Below are 24,347 nucleotides of genomic sequence, written 5' to 3' on the forward strand. Positions count from 1 at the left end.
GGACAAGAGGTAACAGTTTTAAACTAAAGGAGCCTAGATTCAGACTGGACAAACTGACTATATTCAGACTACGAATATGATTGTTACAATGAGGGTGATGGAACACTGGAACAGGTTGCCCAGAGAGCTGCTAGGTGCCCTATTCCTGGAAACATTCAAGATCAGACTGGATGGGGCTCTGAGCAACCTGACCTAGTTAAAGATATCCCTGCTCACTGCAGGGGGATTGGACTAGATGACCTTAAAAATGTGCTTCTAAATTTCCTTAAGTATATCCAAGTGTCTGAGAACCAATGTTGTCTCAAAACAAAAACATGGTAGCTTCACCCCACAAGGCATGAAGTGAAAATAGAGTAATTATTTCTTCCACTTCTAAATGAAGAATTTTTTCTTTTAAAATCACAAAATTATGCCATTACTGATCAGAACTTTTATGTCTTAGAATTATCTTAATTTAAAGAGTCCATTTTTCTACCTCTCCAACACTTACTTGTGTTTTACTTTAGTACTGAATGAAAGCAGATCCCAGGAATAAAGTACTTGAAAATTTTCAAAGTCCAGCTTTGTTAAATAAGAATGGATCTCGTGTCATCAGATTTGCCTCTGGCATGAACTGCCTTTTAATAATCCTGCTCCTGTCAATAGGAGACATCTCTTTTTGATGGCACTGAGATCTTGTTTTCCACTCCTTGGGCCATGTTGTAGGTCTGATCCAAAACAAAACGACTCTGCCAAGTGGCAATTCCAGTCTGATTGCATCTCCCTTATGATCGGAAGCATGTGATGACTGTTTGAGCTAATGGGTGTACTGTCACCACCTATTCCTCTTGATGATGTGGGAACCTCTTTAATTTCTGCTCTTTTAATTTTAATTATATTTTGCCCTATCCTCGTGGTGAGTTGTAAGAGCACAGAAAATACTATCACCAGCTTCTTTAGCCTTTTTTCCCATGATCTTGTTTAAACAGTCAAGTCATTGTTATTCTGAATTACTACAGGGAAAAAAAAAAGTGCCTGGCTACTCTTTTTAAATAGTGTGCTTTGTATTTCGATTAATTCTTTCATTGACGCAAGTATAGTTTTCAATGTTTCTGCTTGTAAAGTGAAGCTGCCTTACGGTCCCGAGTTTGCTTGCCTGGGGTCCTTAATGTGGAGCACAGGGAGACTACAAGGGTTGGACTTGATGATCTTAGAGGTCGGGTTTCCAAGCCGGCTGATTCTATGATTCTACTGCCTTTAATAAATAACTCTGACCTCCAAATGGTTTTAGGCGTTTTAGGGTTTCATGATGCAGAGCGTTCTGGAGCAAGTAAGTGTTATCTGTTTCCAGCAGAACGGTGGGCCGCTCTCAGACGTCACACGATAGTGATCGATGAGAGGTATGGCCCTCGACAGGCCCAGCCGTGCCGTGCGCTGGCTGTGGGCACAGCCATAGCCATTCCCATTTCCCATTCCCTCTCCCACTGCCGCCTCCCGCAGCGCCGGGCTGAGCAGACGCCTCAAGCTGGGGGCGGGGCCTCTGTGCCGGCGGGCGGGGCCGTGCGCGCGCGGCGCGGATCACGTGATGGTGGCCCCGCCCCTGCCCGCTCCGCCATGTTCCCTCCTCGCCCAGCGCCCGGCGGTGGCGCAGCCCGGGAGCGGGATCGGGCCCGGGACCGGCGGCAGGAGCAGGAACAGCCCCTTCCCGCAGGCAGGGATCGGCTTCCCCAGCGCGCCCGGGAGCGGCGGCAGTCCCCTTCCCGCGGCCTGAAGCCCAGTGAGGTTGCGTTCTTTTCCTTCCTCTCGCCGCCGTGGTCCCCGCTCGCTCCCCCGGCGCTATCCGTGCTCCCGGGCGCTCCCCGTGGCTCCCTGGCGCGCCTGGGGAGCGGGAGGGCAGCCCCGGCCGGGGCCGCGGTGGGAGAGGGCGCCGTGCGCTCCCCGGGGCCGGTGCGGGTGGCGGGGAATGTGGTGTGATCTGGGATCCCGTGACTCCAGGACAGGCGGTGGCTCCTCTGGGACGCGGCTCCTGGTAGGCGGTTCCCAGCCGGCTCCGGCCCGGCAGGGCTTCCTCAGCACCGATAAGAATCTCTGATCTGTCAGGGTGAAGCTCGGTTTCGTACCTGTGTCCTCAACACGTTTCAGATCGGAAAAAGAAGAAATATTAGAGCTCTCTTGATCACCTTTTCTCACTGCTGTGTACTTGGAATGGGCTTCCCACGGGGGCGGTGGGGCCAGCGACCCTGGAGGTGTTTAAGGAAGGACTGGACGTGGCACTGAGTGGTGTGCCATAATCTGCTTGAGATGGTGGTGTTCGGTCATAGGCTGGATGATCTTCGAGGTGTTTTCCAGTCTAATCGATTCTGTGGTTCTGTGCTGAAGAGGGACAGAACTGCTCGGGGTTCCCTTGGGTTTCAGTTCTTCTTTTTTGAACCAGAGGCTCGATCCAGCCCCTCTGCGGGGCCTGTGGAGTTTCCAGTGGTGGCAGGTGGCTGTGCGGGCTCAGGTGTGGGGATGACTGGGGAGGGTAGGAATAGAGATAGGGCACGATGGGCGAATCGTTTACGTCTGGGTGGTCAGTGGGCAGTGCAAGTGATTCCGTATTGCATCTGACTTGTGCAAAACAATTGAGTGGATAACAGAAAAGTGCAGAAAAACTAGTTCTAAGAACCTCTGTGAGTGGCCTTTATAGCAAGGTTACATGTAATGAGCTACGTAGAGAGCACTTAATTTTTATTAACTTGAGTGGGATAGGCAAGTAGGGGATTTCTTGGCTAAATTTTGGTCAGGAATTAAAACACTTGTCTGCAGTTAGCTGTTATGCAGCCTCCCGTCCTACATGTTGTTTTCCTTCTTGTCCACAATAATTTACAGCTATACTAAATAAGCATGTGGGTTTTATTTGTCTTTACTTTTAAACTGTTGTGCAACACTGAAGTTGTCAGTGCTTGCTTTTTTTAGAGCAAGGGTTGTTTTGCATGGCTGGGGTTTTTTTGTGTAGGTGGGTTTTTTTCTCTTTATGATTTTTCTTTTTCTATTTTTCCATGACTTTATAGTAGCTTATCAGGTAACAAGCTGTAATGGCAGACTGGAGAGAGAGCTGTTTCTCAGACATACCCAAAATACTTTTATTTCCAGAGAAACCTAACCAAAGGCTTGTACAGCTATATCTGTGTTTCATACCAACATCAAATTTATAATGAACCCTTCTTTTCCTCTGTCTTCTTTCAGGTTGTATGGAGCTCTGTTCACTGTCTTAATTTTAGTAACACCTTTTCTGTGAAGTTAAAAAGTGACAGTGTGTAGTAAAAAACCCCAAAACTCTAGTAGTCCTTGTTTTGCTTTTCAGTGCTCAAACCAACCTTCCATTTCCTTAAGTTAAAAATATGTGCAGAGAGTCAAATAAGATATTTAGATTTCAAGCTTTGTTTTATTTTGTGTCAATCTAGTAATAAATCATGAGAAACAGATTTTTCAGCTCCTTAGGATTGGAATTTTACATAAACATTTCACAATGAATAAAACCTTCCCAGCAGAAAGGTTTGTAAGAAGTCCTTAGGGTTGGTTTTTTGTTTGTTTGTTTGTTTTTTTAAAAATAATGTTCATTCTCCTTGGTGTTTTGTTTTTGTTTTCGTTCTCTACAGAGCAGACAGTATGTTGGCCTGGTACAGTATAACCCACTTAATGCCTTAGGGATGGGCTTTCGTCACATAGTTATACTGGGAAGAATATGAATGTACAATGTAGCCTGACCAATAGAGGCTGCTATTACTAAGATTCCTTGAAGGAAAAGGGATACTAATGCAAGAGAATAAGATGAGCACATATGAGCAGAAATAATTGTTGGATAAGTTATTGAAAGAGTGGAAGAAGTAACAGAGAAGTAGGTTGCAAGGAGAATGTCAAATAGCTGATGCATTGTTAGAAATGTTGGACCAAGAGCAGCAGCACTGAAGGGTGTTTTGAAGTTGGCTGCAAGTAATAGAATATTTAAGTTGGAAGATGCTTAACTGTGAGCTGCTGAGAAATGTCAGCTCTGATTAAATCCCAGTAAATAATAGTTTGCTCATTCTACTTCAACCTGGGGAATGACGTAGGAATTGAAGCCAGGTCTCTGCAAGATTAAACTGGCAGAGGTGTAAGTGTGTTTCTCCTGACAAGTTTTGCTGATTGACTTAGTGGCTAGATATAATAAAAGAAGTGATTCTGGCAGTAGGTACTGGGATGATTTCATGATCCAAGGGTTATGGGGAGTGGAGGATTCCTCCCCTTGGCTGCTGCTTCATTCATAGTCCTGAGTCATGCCAGGCAACTGTTTGAACTACAGTCCTGAACTACATAGGAGTTAAAAACAAGCTTATAAAGAAACCGCTAAATACAACTTTTTCAGTATCCAAATGAGTGGCAACAGCTGTATATCAGTTCAGTTTGGGTTGGGTTCATATTAGAAATTACGAATAAATTCTAGTTATATTCTCGTGTTAGATAAAGCATGTCTAGGCTGCTTAAAATAGAGGCAATTTTCAGATAACCTGCTAGCAAATTCTTAAACATCTCTCTGAAAGAAAACATGGACTGTCTTCATAGGAAGGAAGACTTGCAAAGAGATCAGGACTTTGATAGGTGGAGCTGAATGATTGAAGGGCTTCCAGGCTTCCGGAGAACTAGGCAGCTGACAGGTGGCTGTCAGTAAAGGGGTGTTCCTGATCCGCAGCTGTTACATCAGTGCCCTGTGGAGGGGAGGGTCAATTTGAAGGCTGAATAATGTTTGTGCTTGTAACATGTTCAAAAGTACAAAGCATGTAGCATCTTGACTTTGTATCTGGATGTTTTCCTTTGAATTGAGAGAAAATTCTTTCAAGGTCAAACAGACTTGTGGCCTCTTATGCATTAAAAAAACCATTTTTGTGCCACTTAATTGGCCAGGGCATAAACCACTGCCTCCTAGATATAAGAACAAGGATTGGCTAAGGGGAGAAAAGTGAGAAGATTTGCTTCTGTCCTTTCTTTTCAGATTTTTGGAAAATTGCAGATCTGCTATAAGCAATAAGTTTAGAGATGTAAAAACTCCACAAATAGTAAGTGTTGAAAACAACATCATTTTGGATTGTGCCCCTTGTGCCACAACTCTGATAGTTCTTGGGACTTCTTTTCAGATATTTTACAGAGCAGCAATTAATGACTAATGAGGTAGTGAATTTACATTTCTATTGAAAGCTGAGTGTTTTTGTCAGTCAAAATACTTGAAGTGTTGGTATGTCTTTTTAAACTATTAATATCTGATGCCACTGTTTAACAAAATAAGGTGGCTTAGCAAATAAAACTGTGAAAAAGCTTCAAAGCTGAAATGGAAAAGCTGAAATGGATATACTGTATATGTAAATTTGAGGATAGGAAGTTATGACATGGGGTTAATGTTTGCTGACATAACTTATGTGGAACTGCTAATTCTGCTTGTTGGTAACTTCAGTGGGTTTTTTCTTAAATCAAAGGTGTCCCCTTTTTTCAATAAGTCTTGGCCGAAAGTGTATTAGGCTGTAATTAAACATGATTAGTTGGAACAAACTTGATTCTGTCTTACCTTATCCTTCTGCAAGTCAAATAGGTGTTCTCTAACAGCTCCAGTTAAAGGACAGTGTACTGCATATCTTCAAGAAAACCTTTGGGTTTAGTCTTGCTTTTGTACAGCAGATGGTTGGTTCATCAGTGACCATTGAATGAAAATGCTGATTGAAATAAATTTCATTGCCTGTTTCCAAGGCAGAAAGTAGATACAAGTGGAAAAACAATAGTCTGGAAATTAGAAGTGTCCTTTACATCTATTTCCTCAAGAATGCTGAGGGAAGTCAGTGGTGGTATTTCAACAGATCCAGTTTTTGGTGTCTTATTGAAATAAGGGGGAGTGGAGGTGAGATATCAGTTCCTATGTGTGTTTTTCTGTTTGACTGGATTTTTTCATGGTGTGCTGTGGTGGCTGCTATCAGTGTGGTGAAAGTGAAATTATAAATAGGTCCAATTGACTTGATTTGCTTAATAGTTTATGTGGGGTTGTAGCTTGCTGACATCATAGATACAATGCAGTTACTGTGTTGGCAAACACTTTTTCCATAGAGAGAACTTAAATTCATCATTTGTCTTCAGCCTTCAGTACTCTGGTGTGAGCAGATCCTCCTTAATCTATGAAATTATTTCTGTAGTTAAAAAAGACAGGTCTGTAGACTAAGAAATAAGACAGTCTAGATGGATAGACTAGACAAGGCAGTGGTGTTTCACTAAGCTTTGAGGGACTGAGAATCACAGATTTTGTAATGCAAACTGATTTTTCTGAGGTTGCTTAGCGTGTTGTCTTTAGTCTTGACAGCAAATATTTGGACTGATAATGGAAATGTTTGACTTGCAATTCATTTCACTGTTTAAAAGGGACATCCTGAAAGGCACAATTAATTTACTTTTTGTATTATGGCATATGATCATGTTAGAAATTATATTTAGTAGAAAATGGTCCCTGTTTTTAACAGGAATATTGAAGTCAGTGATTTAAGTGCTTGAGTCCTCCTAAGTAGGTGGAAGCAATTCAGAAATCATTATCAAAATGAACCTGAGTGGGGATGCTTTTTATTTATTTGCTCTGACTTTCTTTGAATATTGAAATGACAGAGGAACATGAGGGAAAATTCTTCTTGTTACAGACTCCTCTGTGTAGTAGGTTGAGACTACTTTTACTTTAAACTATTTGTGCAGCTCAGTAAGAAATAACTGGAACAAATAGTTACCTGTAATTCTGTCTTGCAGTTTCTGATGTACAATCAGGTGCACATTAGGAATTAAGCTTTCGTTTTGTTTTCAGATGGTGAATGATGATTTAAACTGAACAATTAAGGTAATAAATCTTCAGAAACATGGTATCAGATGTTGACCATCCCTTCCAAAAATACTTTCGAAAATCACATTATACAGATAAGTCCAAAGTATGTAATAGGATAAATAACATTAATTCTCCAAGTGTCTTAAGTATTTTATAGTTTTCTTTGTTGAACTGATAAACAATTACAAAAATTGAGCTTTTTAAAAATCTTATCTAAAGATGTGTAAGCAGAGAAAAAATGCAGCAGTCTACTGTGCTGGAAACTACCACTCTGGTTCAGCAGATACTCTAAATCACATAATCACTGAGGCTGCAGATGAGTCCCTTACATAGTAATAAAACTATAATTGTATAAAGACTTTGCTGCTTCCAAACAAAAATACTTCTTAATACTTTTAACATGCTTCTTTGCTGCTTCAGGTCCAGCTTGTAAGCACTTATTTAAATGACTGAATATATATTCCATTATTTTGTATTAAAAACTTGACAAAAACTTAAAAGCTAGCCTAGCATGACAGTTTCTGATTTGGAAGCTGAATGTTTTGAAAAGCAAGGTGTCCTGCAATATCCGGTTGAGATAGTTAGTTTCGGTTAGTCCTGGGAAGACTCTTTCTGTAGCCTTTGTGTGAAAGGACCAGTTTGTTCCAGTTGAAAAGACACTTTTAATAGTTTGTGGTTGGTGTGTAATTGTCTGCCCAGTAAAACTAATTTGATGGTCATCAGTCTCTTACACCTCACTGTAATGGCCCACATAGCTGGAATTGTGCAAAATAACTTTTGCAGGTTCTGGATGCATGAAAGTACTAGATACTGTTAACACTTTCCTTACCTGTATTTTGTTTAAAATGTGCCCTCATGGACAATTCTGTGATAATAACTGCCATTGTTTAAAATGCAGAAGCTAAAGAAACAAGTGCTTAGTACCAGTCAGAACTACTTAGGCCAGTTATTTATTCAGATTGTGTCATCTAGGGAACTTCTGATTTCTGTAGGACAGAAAAAATAAATTATAACTTGTTCCCTACACTGGAGTGGAAGAACAGGAGAACATTCAGTACCCTCTGTTCTCATGAAAGCATTATTTATTAAGAAGCAGCTCCTATCTAATGGTGTAGCTTAGATAACTTATTCATTAACCAACAGTAGAAATGAGGGAGATAAATGAATACACAGGACCATTTTCAAGAGTTAAGCATAGAATCTGTAACTCATATGCAGGTAGTCCAGTGACTCTGCTAAGGCTTTTCACGTACATTAAAATGTATGTGTTCATACCCTGAGCCATAGCAGTTATCCCCTAGCTCTCTGAAGGGTAAATGAACAATCTACTTGTTGCTCCTATGCAGTTTTAACATTGTTGTGATACAAATCTGTACAAAATTAAGGATTTATAAATACTGTTATTAATTACACAGTATGAATTGATTAAATTACTTGCTCTGAACAGATCTTTAATGGAAGCAGCCAGGTCCTTATATTTTGAAATTTCTTTGTGTTGAGGCTTCAAAGTATTCCTTCTGTCTTACTGTATGTTGTATCTAGCAAATAAACACTCAAAGATGGAAAGTCACTGATAAAAAAATTCCTGAAATTTCTCACTCCCGATGTAGGCCTTGATTGTAAGGCGGCATAGAGTCATATGACTCTAATGCCAGCTTGTGTCAGGTATTAATTCTAGAGTCATACTCTGTGGGTGATGTATATGCCAGTAACACTAATTACAACTAGCAAGACCGCATTCCTTCCTTCAAAGGAAAGAGACAGACTAGGCAACTTATGACCCATTTCCATTTTAAATAGATGCTATTTTCAGAGAAGCCTGTTTGGGCTGAATACTTTGAGCTCTTTTACTATCAGGCAAGTTTAGAAACAGCAGTTCTCCTCATACAGAAACTTAAGTTTGGACTTGTTAAAATGAAACTTTACCCCCAAGCAATTAAAACACCATTTTACAGTATTAGATAAACACTGTGGCGGCGATGGCAAAGGTTGGGCTGGTACAAAGCACTGATGAGCAAACTAATGCTAGAGGTTTTGTGTTTTTTAAAATTTATTTTTTAAGTGTGACAGTTAAAAAGCCTTCATTGTTTGCCATCCCTATGCTGGCAGCCAGATTATTCCCTAGCACTTCCAGACTTTTTGACATTTTTACTATGGGAAGTTGACACCTACTAACTGAACTGTCAGTGTAGGCTTGACCTCAGTATCTGGCATCTTGAGTACCATTGAAATAGCAACAGTGAATTTGCTTTTGTAGGAGTTGTAATAGTATTCCGTTCATCAGTGCTGTTGTGCAAGGAGTAAACTATAAAATATTGAATGTTTGTCTACTGATATCTAGTCATATGACTTTTAAAATAAAATTACAGCATTTGCATTTGTTCTATAGATAACTGTGTTCCCAGTGAGTTGGTTTAGAATAACTTTGCTAATGAAGTACAGCACTGAAGTTATTAGTTCAAGGCATGTGCTCTATAAAGTTTTCTCATTCCACTTTTTTTCATGGATCTTTTTCAGTGAACATAAATGAATCATTGCACTTGTTAAATGTGATGTGATACTTCTTCTGCACAAAGGGGGGGTGATTTGAAGAGTTTGGGGCTTTTAAGTGTTTTAAGTGACAGACCAGTAATTCATGCAGTGAACTGCTTAGACTGCCATGCAGATTGCAGTCTGTGGAAGAGACACCTCTTATACACGGTATTTTTGAGAGGATATTCTTATTGGAGTATCTAGACTTTACCTCTTTAGTGTATCCTTTTGCTTTTGTACATGAAACTTGATGTTGGTGGACTTTTACACATTCTAGATATTTCTGTGTGCAAAATTTGCTGCTTATGACTTTCCTTTTTAATGATTTTCTTAATCTTTACAGGTCTAGGGAATCAGGAGGATCTTTTCCTGTTACAATGGCAGCAAAATCATCGCTCCTTAAAGTAATACTGCTGGGAGATGGTGGTGTTGGGAAGAGTTCGCTGATGAACAGATATGTCACCAACAAGTTTGATGCACAGCTGTTTCATACAATAGGTGTGGAATTCTTAAATAAAGAGTTGGAAGTCGATGGACATTTTGTTACAATGCAGATATGGGACACAGCAGGTCAGGAACGATTTAGGAGCTTGCGGACTCCTTTCTATAGAGGTTCTGACTGTTGCCTGCTAACCTTCAGTGTGGATGATTCTCAAAGCTTCCAAAACTTAAGCAACTGGAAGAAAGAATTCATTTACTATGCAGATGTCAAGGAGCCTGAAAGTTTCCCTTTTGTGATACTGGGTAACAAAGTTGATATTGATGAAAGGCAGGTGTCTACAGAAGAAGCCCAAGACTGGTGCAGGAATAATGGCAACCATCCCTATTTTGAAACCAGTGCAAAAGATGCCACTAATGTTGCAGCAGCCTTTGAAGAAGCTGTTAGAAGAGTTCTAGCCTCTGAAGATAGATCAGATCACTTTATTCAAACAGATACAGTAAACCTTCATCGGAAACCGAAACCCAGTTCATCTTGTTGTTGACTTAAATTTCTTTTTGCCAAATTACTGTTGACTAGCTTGCTCTATAAACGAATGGGGAAGGTGTAGTAGATAAAATAACAAATGGGTTTCACTCTAATATTAAAATTGTAATATTCTGCTGCTTTCATGGGGGAGAAAAAAAAAATCTCCCTTCATGAGTGACCTGTTACTGAATTAGTGACACTTTCTGTTTAGGAAGATGTCAAGTAAAAACATAATATAAGAATGTAATTTGCCAACTTTATTCAAATGATAAATACTTTGAATATAATTAAAACTTGAAAGTTCTGGAAGCACTACTTTGGAGAAACTGTTCTGGAATTCAGGCACAAAGATACTTTTATATGTGTATATTTTTATGAAATCAGCATTCCACTTTTGTTTCATTAGACATCAGTTTCTTAACAATGCTAGATATTAAACTTCAGTCTCACTACATTCCTTTTGCTGTGAGTGGTACTTCATCTCTAAATATCATAAGTTAACATAAATTACCTCTAGGTCTTCTAATTAACTAATGTTGCTGTAATTTATGTAGGTTTTTAAGTAGGAAATAAATTTCCTACATATTTAATGTCCATTTTCTTTTCATTTACTCTTCTAATGCTGCACTAATTTTTCCAGCAGTTTAATTCAAAATACTGATGATTTTTAAAGCTAATGTGTCTTTGCCTTAAGTCCATTCTAGCATGTTTCTGATCAATAAGGTGAAAAATTGAGTAACTAAAGTATAACCAACCATTTTTTGAAAAAGAAATGCTTTATTCAGTCAGCTTTAACAGCACTTGAAAGGATCCACATTATGACATTTTTTAGGAAAATTTTTAGTGTACAGCCTTAAAGTTCCAAACCTCTTGTTCCTGTTAACCTGAGCTATGAATGTGTTGACCAGTAATAACCTGCACTGTGAAACTAAGGATTGGCAATATGTAGAGAACTCAGGAAGCTCTTGACTTACAGTAGATTTTGACAGCTTTCAGCCTAATACAAGTATATAATAGTTATATAGATAGTATTTGAGCTGAATTTGACCCTTATTTAAATTGCTGTTTTAGGATATGGACTTGTACATTTAAGATAATATCTTTTATATTACTGAACTCATTTCATAATGATGAACAGGAGCAAATTCTGTATTTAATGGAGTCTTTTTTTGCAGTCATGCAGACAAAACCACAGAAGGTAATTTGAGGCTTTCAGTTGCAGTCTGTGGTAGAATACTTCTATAGAAATTGTTCAGTATTGGCCCTCAGAGTAACCACTGTCCTTGCAGTAGCAAAACTGATAGTGCACTACTGCTTCCATCTGTAATCTGACTGCTGACAGGCACACAGGTACACATCTTGTGGACTGAAAAAGGAAGTCTGAGGCCTGTAGGACAGGCCACGTTATTCATTAAACAACTGCTTTCTGTACAGCAACTTTTTTGTTCCAGTAGAAAAGCCTTTATTGAGAATACGATACCAGCAAGCATTTTCTCTTGAAGTATCTGATCAGTCTGTACCAGGTGTACTTATTTGGAAGTAAAGCTTGCAAAAACAAACCCTCTTTGTCACTCTTAGTACACTTTTCTGAATGCATTGTATTCTTGCTTGAACCTGTCTAGGGCAACTTTACTCTGTAGATCTGCTTCTCCTGCTTAAAAGTGACATCTTTTTACCTTTTGTGCATTTCTAAGGCTCATTCATTCTTGCAGTCCTGCATATACAGCAACAGAACTGTTTTAAGCTTCAGTCACTGAGCAGCTAAATATAAGTTGAACTGCTACTTCTGTTATGTTTAATTTCTAGTCAATGAATCAAGAGATCTGTGAAGAAAATCATAGCTAAATGGTTCCTAATCTTAGAATGAGAGAGCAAAAAGCTTTAGAAATGAAGGTTGCTTGCATTAAGGACTACTAAGCTAGTGACATGAAATTGTTGTAAAACTACTACCTTACTACTTAAAGCTTCCTTTAACATTCATTTTAGCAGAGACTAAGGTTGAAACAAAACAGGAGCTGTAGATACTGTGACTAGAGTATATGACTAGATAACCCTAATTTTTTCCTTTTAGCAATTTTATTTGAATGATGAGAACCATTGTGGTCTTTCTTGTGCCAAGGCATCCATCTGTGTCTTCCCATCTGTCCCCTTTCCATGTAACATCATGGTTACCAAGCCTCCATCTGAGAATTAGGTTTAATAAAGTTAAGTAAAACATAATCCCATAGAAGTGTATTACTCATGCCCTGGGAGCTGTTGTACCACAATGGTACACTAATCATGAAAGTGGCTGTAGTAAATAATACAGTATAGGGATTATGTTGAGGTCAGGAATTGGTCTCACAGCAAGACTACTGAGTACTTACAGAAGCAAAAGTCTTATAACAAGCAGTTATAGGTACAAAAAAAAAAATGCTTAATAACAACCATTCATTTCTGTACTTTGTAAAAGCTTAGTATCATTCCATTTGGATGTAAGGTATGCATTTGTGACTTATATTTCAATTCACTGTTTTGTTTCAAGTGCTGATGTACTTCAAATATTATGGGGTCCTGTTAGCAGTTATTTAGAGTTCTGTAGAGTGACAGAACATACTGCATAACATGTATGCAAAGTTCCAGATGTCCTTGAAAATGAGGAGCAAAAAATAGTGTTGTGGCAGATTGGTGGGAGTGCTGAAAGCTATGCTTGTTAGAACAGACAGCAGAATGGGAAGGGGCAGAAGAAACTAGCCAGGGCAGCTGACAGCTCATGTCACAGCAAACTGTATCAATGCTTAGCATAAGGCTGCTGCCAGAACCAGGCTGCTTCCTCCAACGGCCTCTCTGTACCTCGAACGGACCTTCCTTTAAGTCATGTGACAGGTTACCTAAACAGTAATAGAACCTTGTAGAAAGCATAAACAGGTGTTCCTCCATGCACAGAGAACTTGGAGCTACCTGGCCAAGGCCCTGGAGAGTTCTGTCACAAGACAGTGCTCCTCAGCCACAAGCTCTATAATGATAAATGAAGTGTTAGGACATAATTCTCCCATTCCTGTGGTCAGTAACAGTCTGTTTTCATAAAGCCTAGATGGACCTGAGACTGCATTTCCCATTTACAATTTCTATATTCAGAAGAAAGAGGGAAAGATACATCGAGGGCATAAGAACAGGCACCATTTGGCTAACTGCCTCCAGAGATCAGGCAAGAAAAAAAATGCTTTCATTGTACTTAATGTCCTACTGCAGCAATGGATAAAGTTATTAAAAAATGCACAGTTTCTGTAAGTGATGGAAACTGTTAGCACTAATCCTCCATCCTTAACAAGCCGTTTTTTACTGCTATGTATGTGATTATTTAACTTAAGTACTTCTTCAGTGAGTCTTAACTGTTAGTATTTTTACAGCCAGCTGGAAGAACCTACTGGGGAGGAGGCAGAAAACAACAGCTGCTCCTTATCATATGAGCAAGAATGCTTTACCTCAAGTGTGCTTCTCTTCATGTATATAGAAAAAAAAATAAAAATAAGTTAACTTATATAAAATTACATGATATTACCAAAATACAGTTTGTATGAAATAACATTGCAAAGACAAGTATTCCCATCTTCACCTGCCACCCCACCAGGTAATGTTACTGTGGTTACCTAGTTTTCTTCTAAATCACTTCAAGTATACTCAACACACATAAATAGTGCATCATTCTGTGTTTTATTTAAGGTAAATACTGCAATCTTTATATCATGTTCTTTTTTTCCTCATGGTATATTTTACAGTGACAGTGTAGCAGTAAGTGTAGAAATAATAACTGACTATACAATTATAGCACACGTATGTAGTCCCTTTAATTATACAGACTATGCAATATGTACTTCTTAGAACACCATGCCACTTCCTTTGGAAATTACTTTTCAGACATTTAAAAAAAAGTACAAGAAGATAGCTTATACAGATTTATTGCAAAAAGGAACAGAATACTTAAAGGACTGTAAACCTAAACAAAATATTAGGTACATATATGTCATATTAAAAATTACCATTTTGGAATGATGGTAAGTTTTGCAAAAGGGTCCCTAACATGTTTTACAATGAAATAGGAGCCAGACAGGCCAAATAATGCCTTTCTGAAACTTCAACAAATGGAGTTTCATGGTTCAAAGATCCTACTCTAAATATATTTGCAAAAAGAAAGTTTTCAGCACTTGAAAAATAATGGAAAGGAGTGTGTTTAAACATGTAAATTTAGTTTGGGGGGGTTTTGTGCGTGAATTAGAATTAATGTCAGGGCAGACATGGCTGTTCTGGTCTACTTCATTCATTTCATTGATGCAATACTGTAGCTAAACATGCACTAAACATATGGTAAATTGGAAATTATAAGCTTTTAAACTTTAAATTTTTTTCTCAAAGCTTCTTGAAATACTGGAGACAGCTTTTATGTCTATCCTGTTTTATTTTTATTGAGCACTTTATATACACACAATTACACATTAATAAATAGAGACCTGATTTACTATCACAAAGTGTAAGGTTAGTCTGGTTAGTCTGCAGAGTAAGTTTTCTAGCGAAGGAATGAAAGTAGCAAAGTTTATAACAAAATTAACCACAATGTTTTCCAGTCAAGAATTCTCATTTACTCATATTAATTCAGATAGCTGGAGACATCTTTTGCATGTAGATTTGATTTCCTCCTACCCTTTGTAAGAGGCTTACACTTCGCATGTTGACACCCAAATGTCTTAGTTTGTACCTGTGCAGCCTCTGACATTTTAAAACTTCTTCATACCACATAAAAGGAAACTTCTTAAGATAACATATTTTAACCAGAGAAGTTTGGCTGTTCTTATCTGTACCATCAAAAAGAAAAAGTTCCTTCAGCACCCAATTTGTCAGTCTTCAGAAGATGAATCTCAAACATGCAGGGAACTAACCAGAAGAATAACAGTTCAAACAGTCAGGAAAATATGGAAAAAACACTCACTCAGCGAATTTATTTATTCAGCTTAAAAGGTGTTTCTTCCCAAGGAACTGGACTTTCCTTTCAAAGGCAGTAGATCGAATAGGAGAATTGAGTTCATAAAATGGATTCATTGCAAACTGGGGAAAGGAGAAAAACTTATCAATAAACACAAATACAGCCCTGGAAAATGTCACTTAGGTGAAATCTACTACTAGCTTTTGGCCTATTTAGTGCCACGAAGACCACAGAACTCCTAAACAGTCCTTTCTTTCCAGGCCCTTGCATTCTCCCCATATATGTGCAGAGCCATCCCCTAGAACCAGCTCCTCAGAACAAATGCATCACAACACCAGTTGAAATTTCTCTTTTGGAAATAAGCATCATCTGAGTGCCTGCAGGAGGCTGAGATTGTGATGCTTCCCATGACACTTTGCCATTACCCCATCTAGTGGAAATACACTGGGATGTGAGAACAGGGCTATGTGTTCTGAGAGCGAAGCACTGCTGCCAGGCTTTGTAGAACAGTCCTTTCCTTTTTTATCACATTTATGACACAATACTGCCCCAAAATGCCTCAAAAGAAGTTGCCTCTCAACTTCTCTATTACCCAGAGAAGCTGTGGATGCCCCATACCTGGAACCATTCAAGGTCAGGTTGTGTGGGGCTTTGAGCAACCTGGTCTTGTGGAAGGGTGTCCCTGCCATGGCAGGGGGTTGGAACGAGATGAATTTTAAGGTCCCTTCCAACCCAAACCATTCTATTCTGTGAAAAAACCACTGGACTAAAATGAAGAGTAAATTCTGAAAGAGCACAGTTTATAACAATTTAGAAAAATCTACTCTGTTTAATGCAAAACAAAGCCTTTGTGTCACGTTACCAACTCTGGCTGATGTGGGCAGGTTCTTCTCCAATTATACAGGCCTCCATGAGAAAACATGCTAAAACACGTGTGCCTGACCATGTACAGCAGAACACGCTTAAAAGTACTGCAGCAAGACCATAAGAATTGGGTTCTTACCTTTATATACAACTCATATACATCATTAAAGAAGTTCTTAATTCCATCTTCTAGCCTTACATCATGAAGCATTATAAATCTCATATGTACAGCAATTAAGGAAAATAGAACTTTCAAGAAGAAAAGAGATATGTAACATATCCTGAGATAAGCATTTACACCTAATTCTGCATATATGTTTAGCTGTACATGAAATAGCAGTGACTCATAGGAGGAAGCATTTAAAGAAGTATATATTTCTGAATGTGGATGACACTCTCTGAACCTTTGCCATATACACCAAAGGTTAAAATTACATTCAATGTTATTTGCTATGTATAACAAATGTTTCTCCACAAACACTGCCAGGACTACCTGTACATAAGATCAAGCTTTGACACTGCATTTTCACGACTGGTGTGATTGACACCAAGCATGTTCATCCCCACCTCTCCTCTCTAGCACAATCAAAGGGATTGGAACAGAGAATCATATAAGCTTGCTTAGACCCTCTCATACTTCTTTCCTCTAGTCCATGTGAGCTCCACATTTCATTAGGTTATTTCAGCTCCTCCAAAAGTAAAAATCCACCTTTCCAATTGTTCCCAGTTTGAAACAGCTGCTGTGCCTCCCAACACAGTTCTTCCTGAAGCTGGTGACTCTCTCTAACAACAACAGTGAAAATCTGCTCCAAACTCATTTTATGTCTTTCTGGCAAAAGGCTTTTTCTATAGAAATATAAGGAAAGAGAATAGGAAAGGATATGTCCAGCTGTGACAAAAGCAGAAACAAACCATTCGTTAAACTTGTCCACAGTCTTCAGATACATGTTGTTAGAAAGCCACATGTTCTCATCCACTAGGTCAAGAGCAGCATGGGCAATGAACTGGTTGAGATGACGATGATCATCCTAATGTATTCCCAGAAGACAGAGGATTAGTAATTCAGTGAAAAGAGTGAAATATAAACAATAATTTGCTCAAGTTGCTAAACAACCAGTGCTCGAGTTACATAAAGATACATATACCCTGCTTTCCTGCCACGTGTGCCATCCTGTAATTAAATTGTCATGATTCAAGGAAGAAAAAAGGTCATCATAATATCGCAAAAACATTGGTCATCACAAAACCAGTCTTGAGAGCAGCAGAACCAATAAAGCCTTTATTTATCGCTCAGGAATGAATTCAAGCATGAATTCTTTAGTTTAATGGGTAAACTCCCACTGCTAACTCATTCCACAAAAGAGGCCCTGGTATGTATTTTTCTCTTCCTTCAAGACACCTATTTTTGCGACATTTACACCAATGTAGCAGTTTTTGGACTGTAATGTTTCTGTCAAATTTGGCAGAAACTGAACAATAGATTACAATGTGTAAAATCAGGGGGACAGATGGGGAAAGCAGAGATGTACAGAGGACAGGTGTACTGATAACTTCACCTAAAGATTCTGTTCTTTTCATGTTATTTACTTAGAAACAGGATTGTTTTAGTGTTTTGGAGGTCTTCTTTTTCCTAAAACCTAGTGCAGAAAAACATCCTGCAACTAGTATTAAATATGTGCTTACAGAAGTAAATTGCATCTCTTCCTATAATAAACATCAGTGGCCTTCATGAGAGTGATCAGTGTTTGGCCCTATCACTAAAGAGCTGTGTAGGCAAAGACCTAGAACACCAGAAGACATCTGCCAAGAAGAGATACAGAACAAAATGATACTGCAAGCTTTTATTAGACTGGAAAAATAAGTAGTCTTGAACTGTTTCTCATAATACAGGGATGCTGTTACTGCCATCGTCACCTCAGTTTTTCCCACAAATCAGGTATGGATCAGTCCATTAACAGCTTTGCAAGTTCCATTAAGCCATACTGAGGAAGAGACTAGGTAGCAAAGTTAAAGGGGCAAAAGCTTCTGCTGATTTACCATGTACATTATGCAAACCTCTTGCCTTAAGGGGCTGTGCAGTGCCACTGAATTCACTGCAGTGGCATGTCTCAGAAACAGGCATAATAGTTGCCAAAACATATCAGTGTCTACTCATTCTCCTTCAGTGCACATCAAGTTTAGATTCTTAGGACCAAAATTAGTACTCCAAGCTCAGTCAGACAAGAAGCTTACCTGAGCCAAGTTATTTCCATTAGCAGAATGCAGAAAATGAATTCTTCCACAATCTGACACACCCTCCAACTAAGTCTAGTCTGAGTAGCCTTATTTATGATCTTTTATGGGACACTAGCTCAAAATACAGATTATGCCATGCAGTTCAAATCAGTGACAGTACACACTTCCACTTTTGGATACGCTCACAGATTCACGTACTTTTATTCTGAAGTCTGTTTTTTTCTTTCATGTAATATCACTATGTATAGATTTGTTCTTTTCCCATTGGAAACACTACTGATTGAGTAGTCTTACATTTCTGATGTTTTCAAAGTCTTTATTTATCAATACAAGTTTTAAGCTTTTCTTACTTAAAAGCAAGTATGACTAGTGAAGATGGTTAAAAAATATTTTATAGCATAAAAAATGAAGGAGCTTTCAAATTTATGTTCCTTACTTTACCTTATTACTGTATAGAAATACCTTAAAATTAAGTAGCATTGAATAATGAACAGCTATTATAAAACCTCTACACACTAAGAAAAATTACCAAAGCACAACTAGGATATATATTCTATAACATATAGAATATGTTATAGAGGAGGAAGGAAGATGTGTTTTATGAAGAACTAGTATGATCTGACAAGGATTTTTAAGAGACTTGAGAACTCCAGAGTTCTACTCCCTATGACAAAGTTTCTGGTTAAAAAAAACAAACAAACAAACAGAAAACAGTAGATACTACTTCTAATAACATGCCGGTTGTGTTTCTAATACACTGTAAAACTACACAATTAAATGCACTGTAATTACATCATAGGAATGTCACAGGGGAAAAAACATACCTTAGACTCTACTTTTCCAGGAGGCAGAAACTCCATTTCAAATATGGGATTATCATGATGACCAACTATCACGAAGTAGAAACTTCCAGACATTCTTCAAAACAGCACTCCTTACCAAAAAAAACCAGACATGCTGATGACTCTCTATATTAGTCCGTGTAGAAGTGATCCTAAAAATTAGCCAACATGCTTCCTGTTCATATTTACCAGAGGCTGAAGAGAGATAAACACTTAGGTATGCATATCAAGAGGATGGACCCAGTAGTGCCAACTACCAGGACATGAGGCAACAGGCAGAAGCTGATGCACAGGAAGTTCCACCTGAACACTAGGAAGAACTTCTTTACTGTGTGGGTGACCGTGCACTGATTGCCCAGAGAGGTTGTGGGGTCTTCCTCACTGGAGATATTCAAGAATACTGTGGATGCAAACCTGTGCCACATGCTCTGGGATGACCCTGCCTGATCAGGGAGACTGGACCAGATGATCCACTGTGGTCCCTTCCGACCTTCCCCGTTCTGTGATTCTGGGGGGAGGGGGGAAAATATCCTTAGAGCGCTAAACATCTCCTGGAAGTGACCCTATTTACTGGTACCTACAAACGCCTCCTGCACCGCTCACTGATGATTTACCCCCTGACAGCCCCCTCAGCCACCTGGACGCGGCGATCCCACGCAGTAACGCGGGGCACCGCCTCCGAGGAACCTCCTCGCCTGTCTCTCCCCGGACCCTGCTCACAGGCAGCAGGAAGGGGAAGGGTCGCCGTCCTCCCTCGCACACGGCGGCCGTGAGGCGGTCCCGCGGCCCCATCCCCGGACACTCCGCAGTTACCCGGGAGGGATGAGCCGTCCCGCCGCCCCCCAGGGGAAGGACCGCAGGGTCCGGCCCGGCCCCGCCGCTCACCCCTCGCCGCGATGACCCGTCCCCGCTGCCGCGGCCGCCCGGAAGCGCCGCTCTCCGCCCGCCCCATCCGGCGCCTCCGTGACGGCACCGCGGCCGCCGGGGCCGCGCCGCCACCGGCGCCACAGCCCGGCCGTACCGGGACGAGCCGGGTGGTGCTCCCCGGCCCCGCTCCCTGCGGGTAGGGGGAGGCTGCCCCGGGAAAGCCCGAGGGGGAGGCTGGGGCGGCGCTCGGCGTTTCGCTGGCCGTGGGTCGAGCTGGGAGTCAATAATGCCCCTTTTTCTCCCCCCCCCGGTGTTGTAGGGCAGGATGGCTTCGGTTGAAAGGGAGGCGCTGTCCCAAGAGGAGCTCCGGAAAAGACTGTATCAGACTTTTAAGAGCCGAGGTGTGCTGGACACACTTAAGGTGTGCTTTGTGTGCTACCTGTGATCCGCTGTACTGCTTAACACTGAGAGCAGTGAAAGCCACGCCGAATACAAATGTCTCACTCTCTCCACTGATGTATTCTTTTTTGTGTCACGGTTGCATACCTGCTTTTGAAAGCTTAAAACTCTGTTTCTGTCGTGATCTTTTAGTATGCTATAAACAATTTGTATAACTATATAATGAAAATTATTTTCTCCTTTTACAGGAGGGAGATTTTCTGATTTTAGGTTACTTTTTTCTCTGTTTTAACTCATAGAATGCGTTAAAGGAATATGTAATATGTAAGGAAAAAATGCCATTTAATTATTATTATTGCCTCTAAGCTTGTTTGATTAGTACCCTTTTACTTTCCTACAAAATAATTGATATTAAAGATATTGAACTTTCTGTTTATTTTCTCATCTCTCTTTGTGCTGGCATCAACAGCTTCTTGATATGAGACTCGAAAGGGGACTAGTAAGGGTTCCAGGTACACCTGCAATTGAGGCCACATCAGGCAGGCTTTAAACCAGAGGGGAGGAAAACAGGAAAGCAGTGACTGGAAAATTAAGCTGGGGGGTAGGAGAGTGGTGTTTGTGTGAGCTCTTGACTGAGAACAATACTTCTTTTCAGTCCTACATAGATCTTGAGGGAAAGTTAGGGATCACTGTATCCACAGTTAAGAGTGTTTTGAAGAAAGGCATGGTGTCCCAAGTGCACTTCCAGATTTTGCCAAAATTACTCTGCCCTGTTCTGTTATGTGGGTTGTACAGGTAAAATGAAACTCACCCTGGATTTTGAAAAATTAAAACTCTCATTGAGTAACATGTAAACTGAGAATACAGTGTTTTTTCTGTATCAGACGCAGCTCCGAAACCAGCTCATCCATGAACTGATGCACCCAATTTTGAGCGGAGAACTTCAGCCACAGACGGTTCCAAGCGATGACAGTTCACTTTTGATCACAGCTTCCAACAGTCTGGTGGCAGATCATCTACAGAGATGTGGCTACGAGTATTCGCTTTCAGTTTTCTTTCCAGAAAGTGGATTGGAGAAGAAGAAGGTAAGTTCAGTAATTTGCCTCTTCCATGATGTCTAAGCTTTACTTCCTGGGGGTTGCCGTATTCCAACAACGGAAAAAAACTTTGCGATAGGGAAGTACAAACACAAGTACAGCTTCTGATGATCTCCATAAAACATTTCATTATTCAGGGCCATTTTCACGAATACTTTAAACTGGCAATAAGGTTCTGGAAAAGATGTAGCCACAGTCTGGCTGTGTGGCAGAGTGTTTGGGGAACTGATCCTGGTAAAAGCTTGTTTGGCCATTCAGTGCCCTGAAACTGTGGTTCCTGGTCAGTTAAAGCTGTTCTAACTACAAAGTGTGGCTGAAAAGGGCAGTCCTTGCATTTTCTTTGTTTCTTCTCTGTAAGTCTGTGATAGGGTAAAGTTGTTTCTAACTGAAAATTAATTTCTTGACCTGGTGAATAGTTAGTTGTCATTTAGGTCAGTGAGCTCATCTGACTTGTATGATAAATGAAGAAAAGAGGCAAGGAAAGTAGCAAGGGCATGTATCTAGGGTGGGGAGGAAACAAAACTATCTCTTTTCAGAGCTTCAGCTGATCATAAAGCTACCTACTGGCTGCTGTATGTCTTAAGTAGGGGAGATACATAAATGTAGTACTAGAACAGCAGCCTCTGCGTGATTTTACAACACAATAAATAGATCTTACAATGGAAAACATTGTACAACTGTAAAATAGGGCCTCTTACATATTTGAAATTATTTTCAATCAGTTAACCTTTTCTCACTGATCTTTCTTTTCCACAAAGCTGTGGACTATGCAAGACCTTCTTCACTTAATGAGGATCAGTCCAAAGTCCAGTCTTTACAAATCACTGGTAAAGTTATTTTGATTTTGAAAATAAACTTAAATTACAGTGGTGATGAAAATAGACTGGCTAAAACTTCTTTTCTTTCTTACAGACTTCAGGAACCCAGAAGGAAAATAAAGGTACAAGATGTTTGTATATGATGCAGACAAGGATAATTGTGTTAGCTTCATTTTTGTTAAGATGTGAGCAATAAAAATTCAGATTTCTTGAGTGCATGTTGGTATGGAATAATATGGATTCATCTGGATTTTGAAGCTAGCAGTACACTAGGGTGATGAATGTTATATTTCAGGATTATCTGACTCCTATTTGTTGTGTGGATTAGGTGTTAACATTCACTTATGAAATAAATGACTTGAGCATTAGAAACATGAGAAGAATCTGTAATCAGGTATTAAATATAATGCTCTTTGGAAGCTTTTCACACTCCCTTTGGCAAACTCAGATTTTGGGTTTTGTTTATAATACTGTATTAGCTTGCAGAATGTACTTCAAAACTAGTTACAGGTTTAATTTACTTTCCATTGTTTTGAAAAAGAAATAATTCTTATGTCTTCATGATGAAACCTAGCTATACTGTATAACCTAAATTAGCTTCATAATTAAGTAGTAATAATCTTCACTCTCAACTGACATTAGGAGTGAAAGAGACAGAGACATGGATGGGAGGAAAAGTTGCAAAAGGACAGCTTTTGCTGAATGAAGTGGACTGGATCATGCTTATAATAAAACCACAATAGTTTACTTAAATACTTGTTCTTTCTATAAATCAAGTAGGTTTTTCTTGTAAATTGAAAATTACTTTGTTAATTACAGGCTGAAATTCAGTTTTGTTATGAAATGAGAACTAATTGATTTATTGGATCTTGCCAGGTTTTCTTATGCAGATTTTAATCGGACTTACAGAGCATCATCTAAATAAGGAAACTCATAACACAGAAACTCAGACAACCTCAGTGCCTCCTTATAGAGAATCTCTTGGTAAGTGCAGCCTGTGCAAGCAAGTCTCCCCAAATCCTTTCATATTGGTAAAAGGTATGGATTTATGTATTGTATGAATGGTATGCTTTCATTACTTATTCAAAAGTAGCCTAAAGTAATAATAAGTGAAGATCATGTCTATCACTAGTACATGGAATTTCTAAATTTTCTTTAAAAAGGCAAGAGTCTTTTTAAGTTTTGTTGTTTGGTTTTTTTTTTTTGCTCAGGTGTTTTCTTGCACATTTAGTTATGACAGATGGACTGTAAATGTTATGTGTTGAAACATGTTCTAGAAAATGTAATTGTAAATGCGTGCCTTACTTCTCCTTCTATGAGTGTTTCAGTGCAAGTTACACATAGATTGGGAGTTCTCGAATTATAATATGAATGCTGTCGTTAATATACTATTACAAAAAAGCTAAAAATTCTAGTCCACCCATGGAAAACAGGAAGAATGACTATGTAATACCACAAGTAGTGCCTAAACAGCTAAGTGCCTCCTCCTAGATATGTGTTGTGTGGCATAAAGCAGATCAACGGCATTCTGCCTCTGCTTTTGTAGCACACAAGTGTTTCTAGGATAGCACTACTTAGATAAGCTGAGGAACATCCTGCAGAGAGACAGGTTCCTACAGTTTTTGGTAAGATAACTGTGGTGACTTTTTTTAAATTATGGTGGATATGTTGCCTTTTTTATAGCTGAGAAGCTTCAGCTGATTGATGAGCAGTTTGCAGACTCTTATCCCCAGCATCAGAAATACGAATCTTTAGAAGTGAAACTTCATGAATATAGAAAAGAAATAGAGAAGCAGCTTCAAGCAGAAATGCATCAAAAGGTATAACTCTGGTCAATGAATTTGAGGGAGACATTTGTTAATTTTGACTTTGCACATTGCAAATGTTTAATACTCAAAGTAAACTGAAATTAAAGATCTAATAGTTAC

General features: G+C 39.4%; 3 protein-coding genes across 12 annotated transcripts in view; 2 read left to right on the plus strand and 1 right to left on the minus strand.

The window, feature by feature from the left end:
- The first annotated feature begins 1,572 nt into the window (after window positions 1-1,572).
- Window positions 1,573-12,560, plus strand: RAB9A (RAB9A, member RAS oncogene family). Of its 4 annotated transcripts, XM_064646644.1 has the most exons (3): window positions 1,573-1,761; window positions 6,824-6,856; window positions 9,717-12,560. In XM_064646644.1, the coding sequence occupies exon 3, from the start codon at window positions 9,751-9,753 to the stop codon at window positions 10,354-10,356; it is 606 nt and encodes a 201-aa protein (XP_064502714.1). In that variant the 5' UTR covers window positions 1,573-1,761; window positions 6,824-6,856; window positions 9,717-9,750; the 3' UTR covers window positions 10,357-12,560. The 4 variants fall into 4 exon arrangements, with proteins under 4 accessions (XP_064502714.1, XP_064502712.1, XP_064502716.1 ...); XM_064646642.1 differs by lacking the exon at window positions 6,824-6,856 and having other exon boundaries at window positions 1,574-1,761; XM_064646646.1 differs by lacking the exon at window positions 6,824-6,856 and having other exon boundaries at window positions 1,575-1,756.
- A 1,454-nt stretch (window positions 12,561-14,014) lies between these two features.
- Window positions 14,015-20,200, minus strand: TRAPPC2 (trafficking protein particle complex subunit 2). Of its 3 annotated transcripts, none has more exons than XM_064646647.1 (5): window positions 20,124-20,200; window positions 19,221-19,330; window positions 17,041-17,189; window positions 16,301-16,382; window positions 14,015-15,419 (listed from the first exon to the last, which is right to left on the minus strand). In XM_064646647.1, the coding sequence occupies exons 2-5, from the start codon at window positions 19,311-19,313 to the stop codon at window positions 15,321-15,323; spliced, it is 423 nt and encodes a 140-aa protein (XP_064502717.1). In that variant the 5' UTR covers window positions 19,314-19,330; window positions 20,124-20,200; the 3' UTR covers window positions 14,015-15,320. The 3 variants fall into 3 exon arrangements, with proteins under 3 accessions (XP_064502717.1, XP_064502718.1, XP_064502719.1); XM_064646648.1 differs by lacking the exon at window positions 20,124-20,200 and adding an exon at window positions 19,876-19,962; XM_064646649.1 differs by lacking the exon at window positions 20,124-20,200 and adding an exon at window positions 19,428-19,584.
- Window positions 20,135-24,347, plus strand: part of OFD1 (OFD1 centriole and centriolar satellite protein) — a 30,385-nt gene continuing 26,172 nt past the window's right edge. For 3 of the 5 annotated variants that reach the window (XM_064646624.1, XM_064646627.1, XM_064646628.1), the window contains exons 1-7: window positions 20,135-20,301; window positions 20,425-20,506; window positions 21,389-21,589; window positions 22,360-22,428; window positions 22,514-22,541; window positions 23,296-23,403; window positions 24,103-24,239. In XM_064646624.1, the coding sequence (XP_064502694.1) occupies window positions 20,135-20,301; window positions 20,425-20,506; window positions 21,389-21,589; window positions 22,360-22,428; window positions 22,514-22,541; window positions 23,296-23,403; window positions 24,103-24,239 (792 nt within the window). Of the gene's footprint in view, window positions 20,527-21,388; window positions 21,590-22,359; window positions 22,429-22,513; window positions 22,542-23,295; window positions 23,404-24,102; window positions 24,240-24,347 lie in introns of all 5 variants that reach the window. The other 2 variants (XM_064646626.1, XM_064646625.1) reach the window with 2 other exon arrangements.

This window comes from Pseudopipra pipra, chromosome 2, assembly GCF_036250125.1.
Source record: "Pseudopipra pipra isolate bDixPip1 chromosome 2, bDixPip1.hap1, whole genome shotgun sequence".
In the NCBI taxonomy this organism is placed as follows: Eukaryota; Metazoa; Chordata; class Aves; order Passeriformes; family Pipridae; genus Pseudopipra; species Pseudopipra pipra.

Excerpts from the sequence above, each read along its gene's own strand:
- RAB9A (XM_064646644.1), top strand. The coding sequence starts at position 9,751 with ATGGCAGCAAAATCATCGCTCCTTAAAGTAATACTGCTGGGAGATGGT.
- TRAPPC2 (XM_064646647.1), bottom strand. The coding sequence starts at position 19,313 with ATGTCTGGAAGTTTCTACTTCGTGATAGTTGGTCATCATGATAATCCC. Across the intron at positions 17,190-19,220 it reads CTGGAAAAGTAGAGTCTAAG|GATGATCATCGTCATCTCAA; the intron begins GTATGTTTTTTC and ends GGAATACATTAG. Across the intron at positions 15,420-16,300 it reads TATATGAGTTGTATATAAAG|TTTGCAATGAATCCATTTTA; the intron begins GTAAGAACCCAA and ends TCCTTTCCCCAG.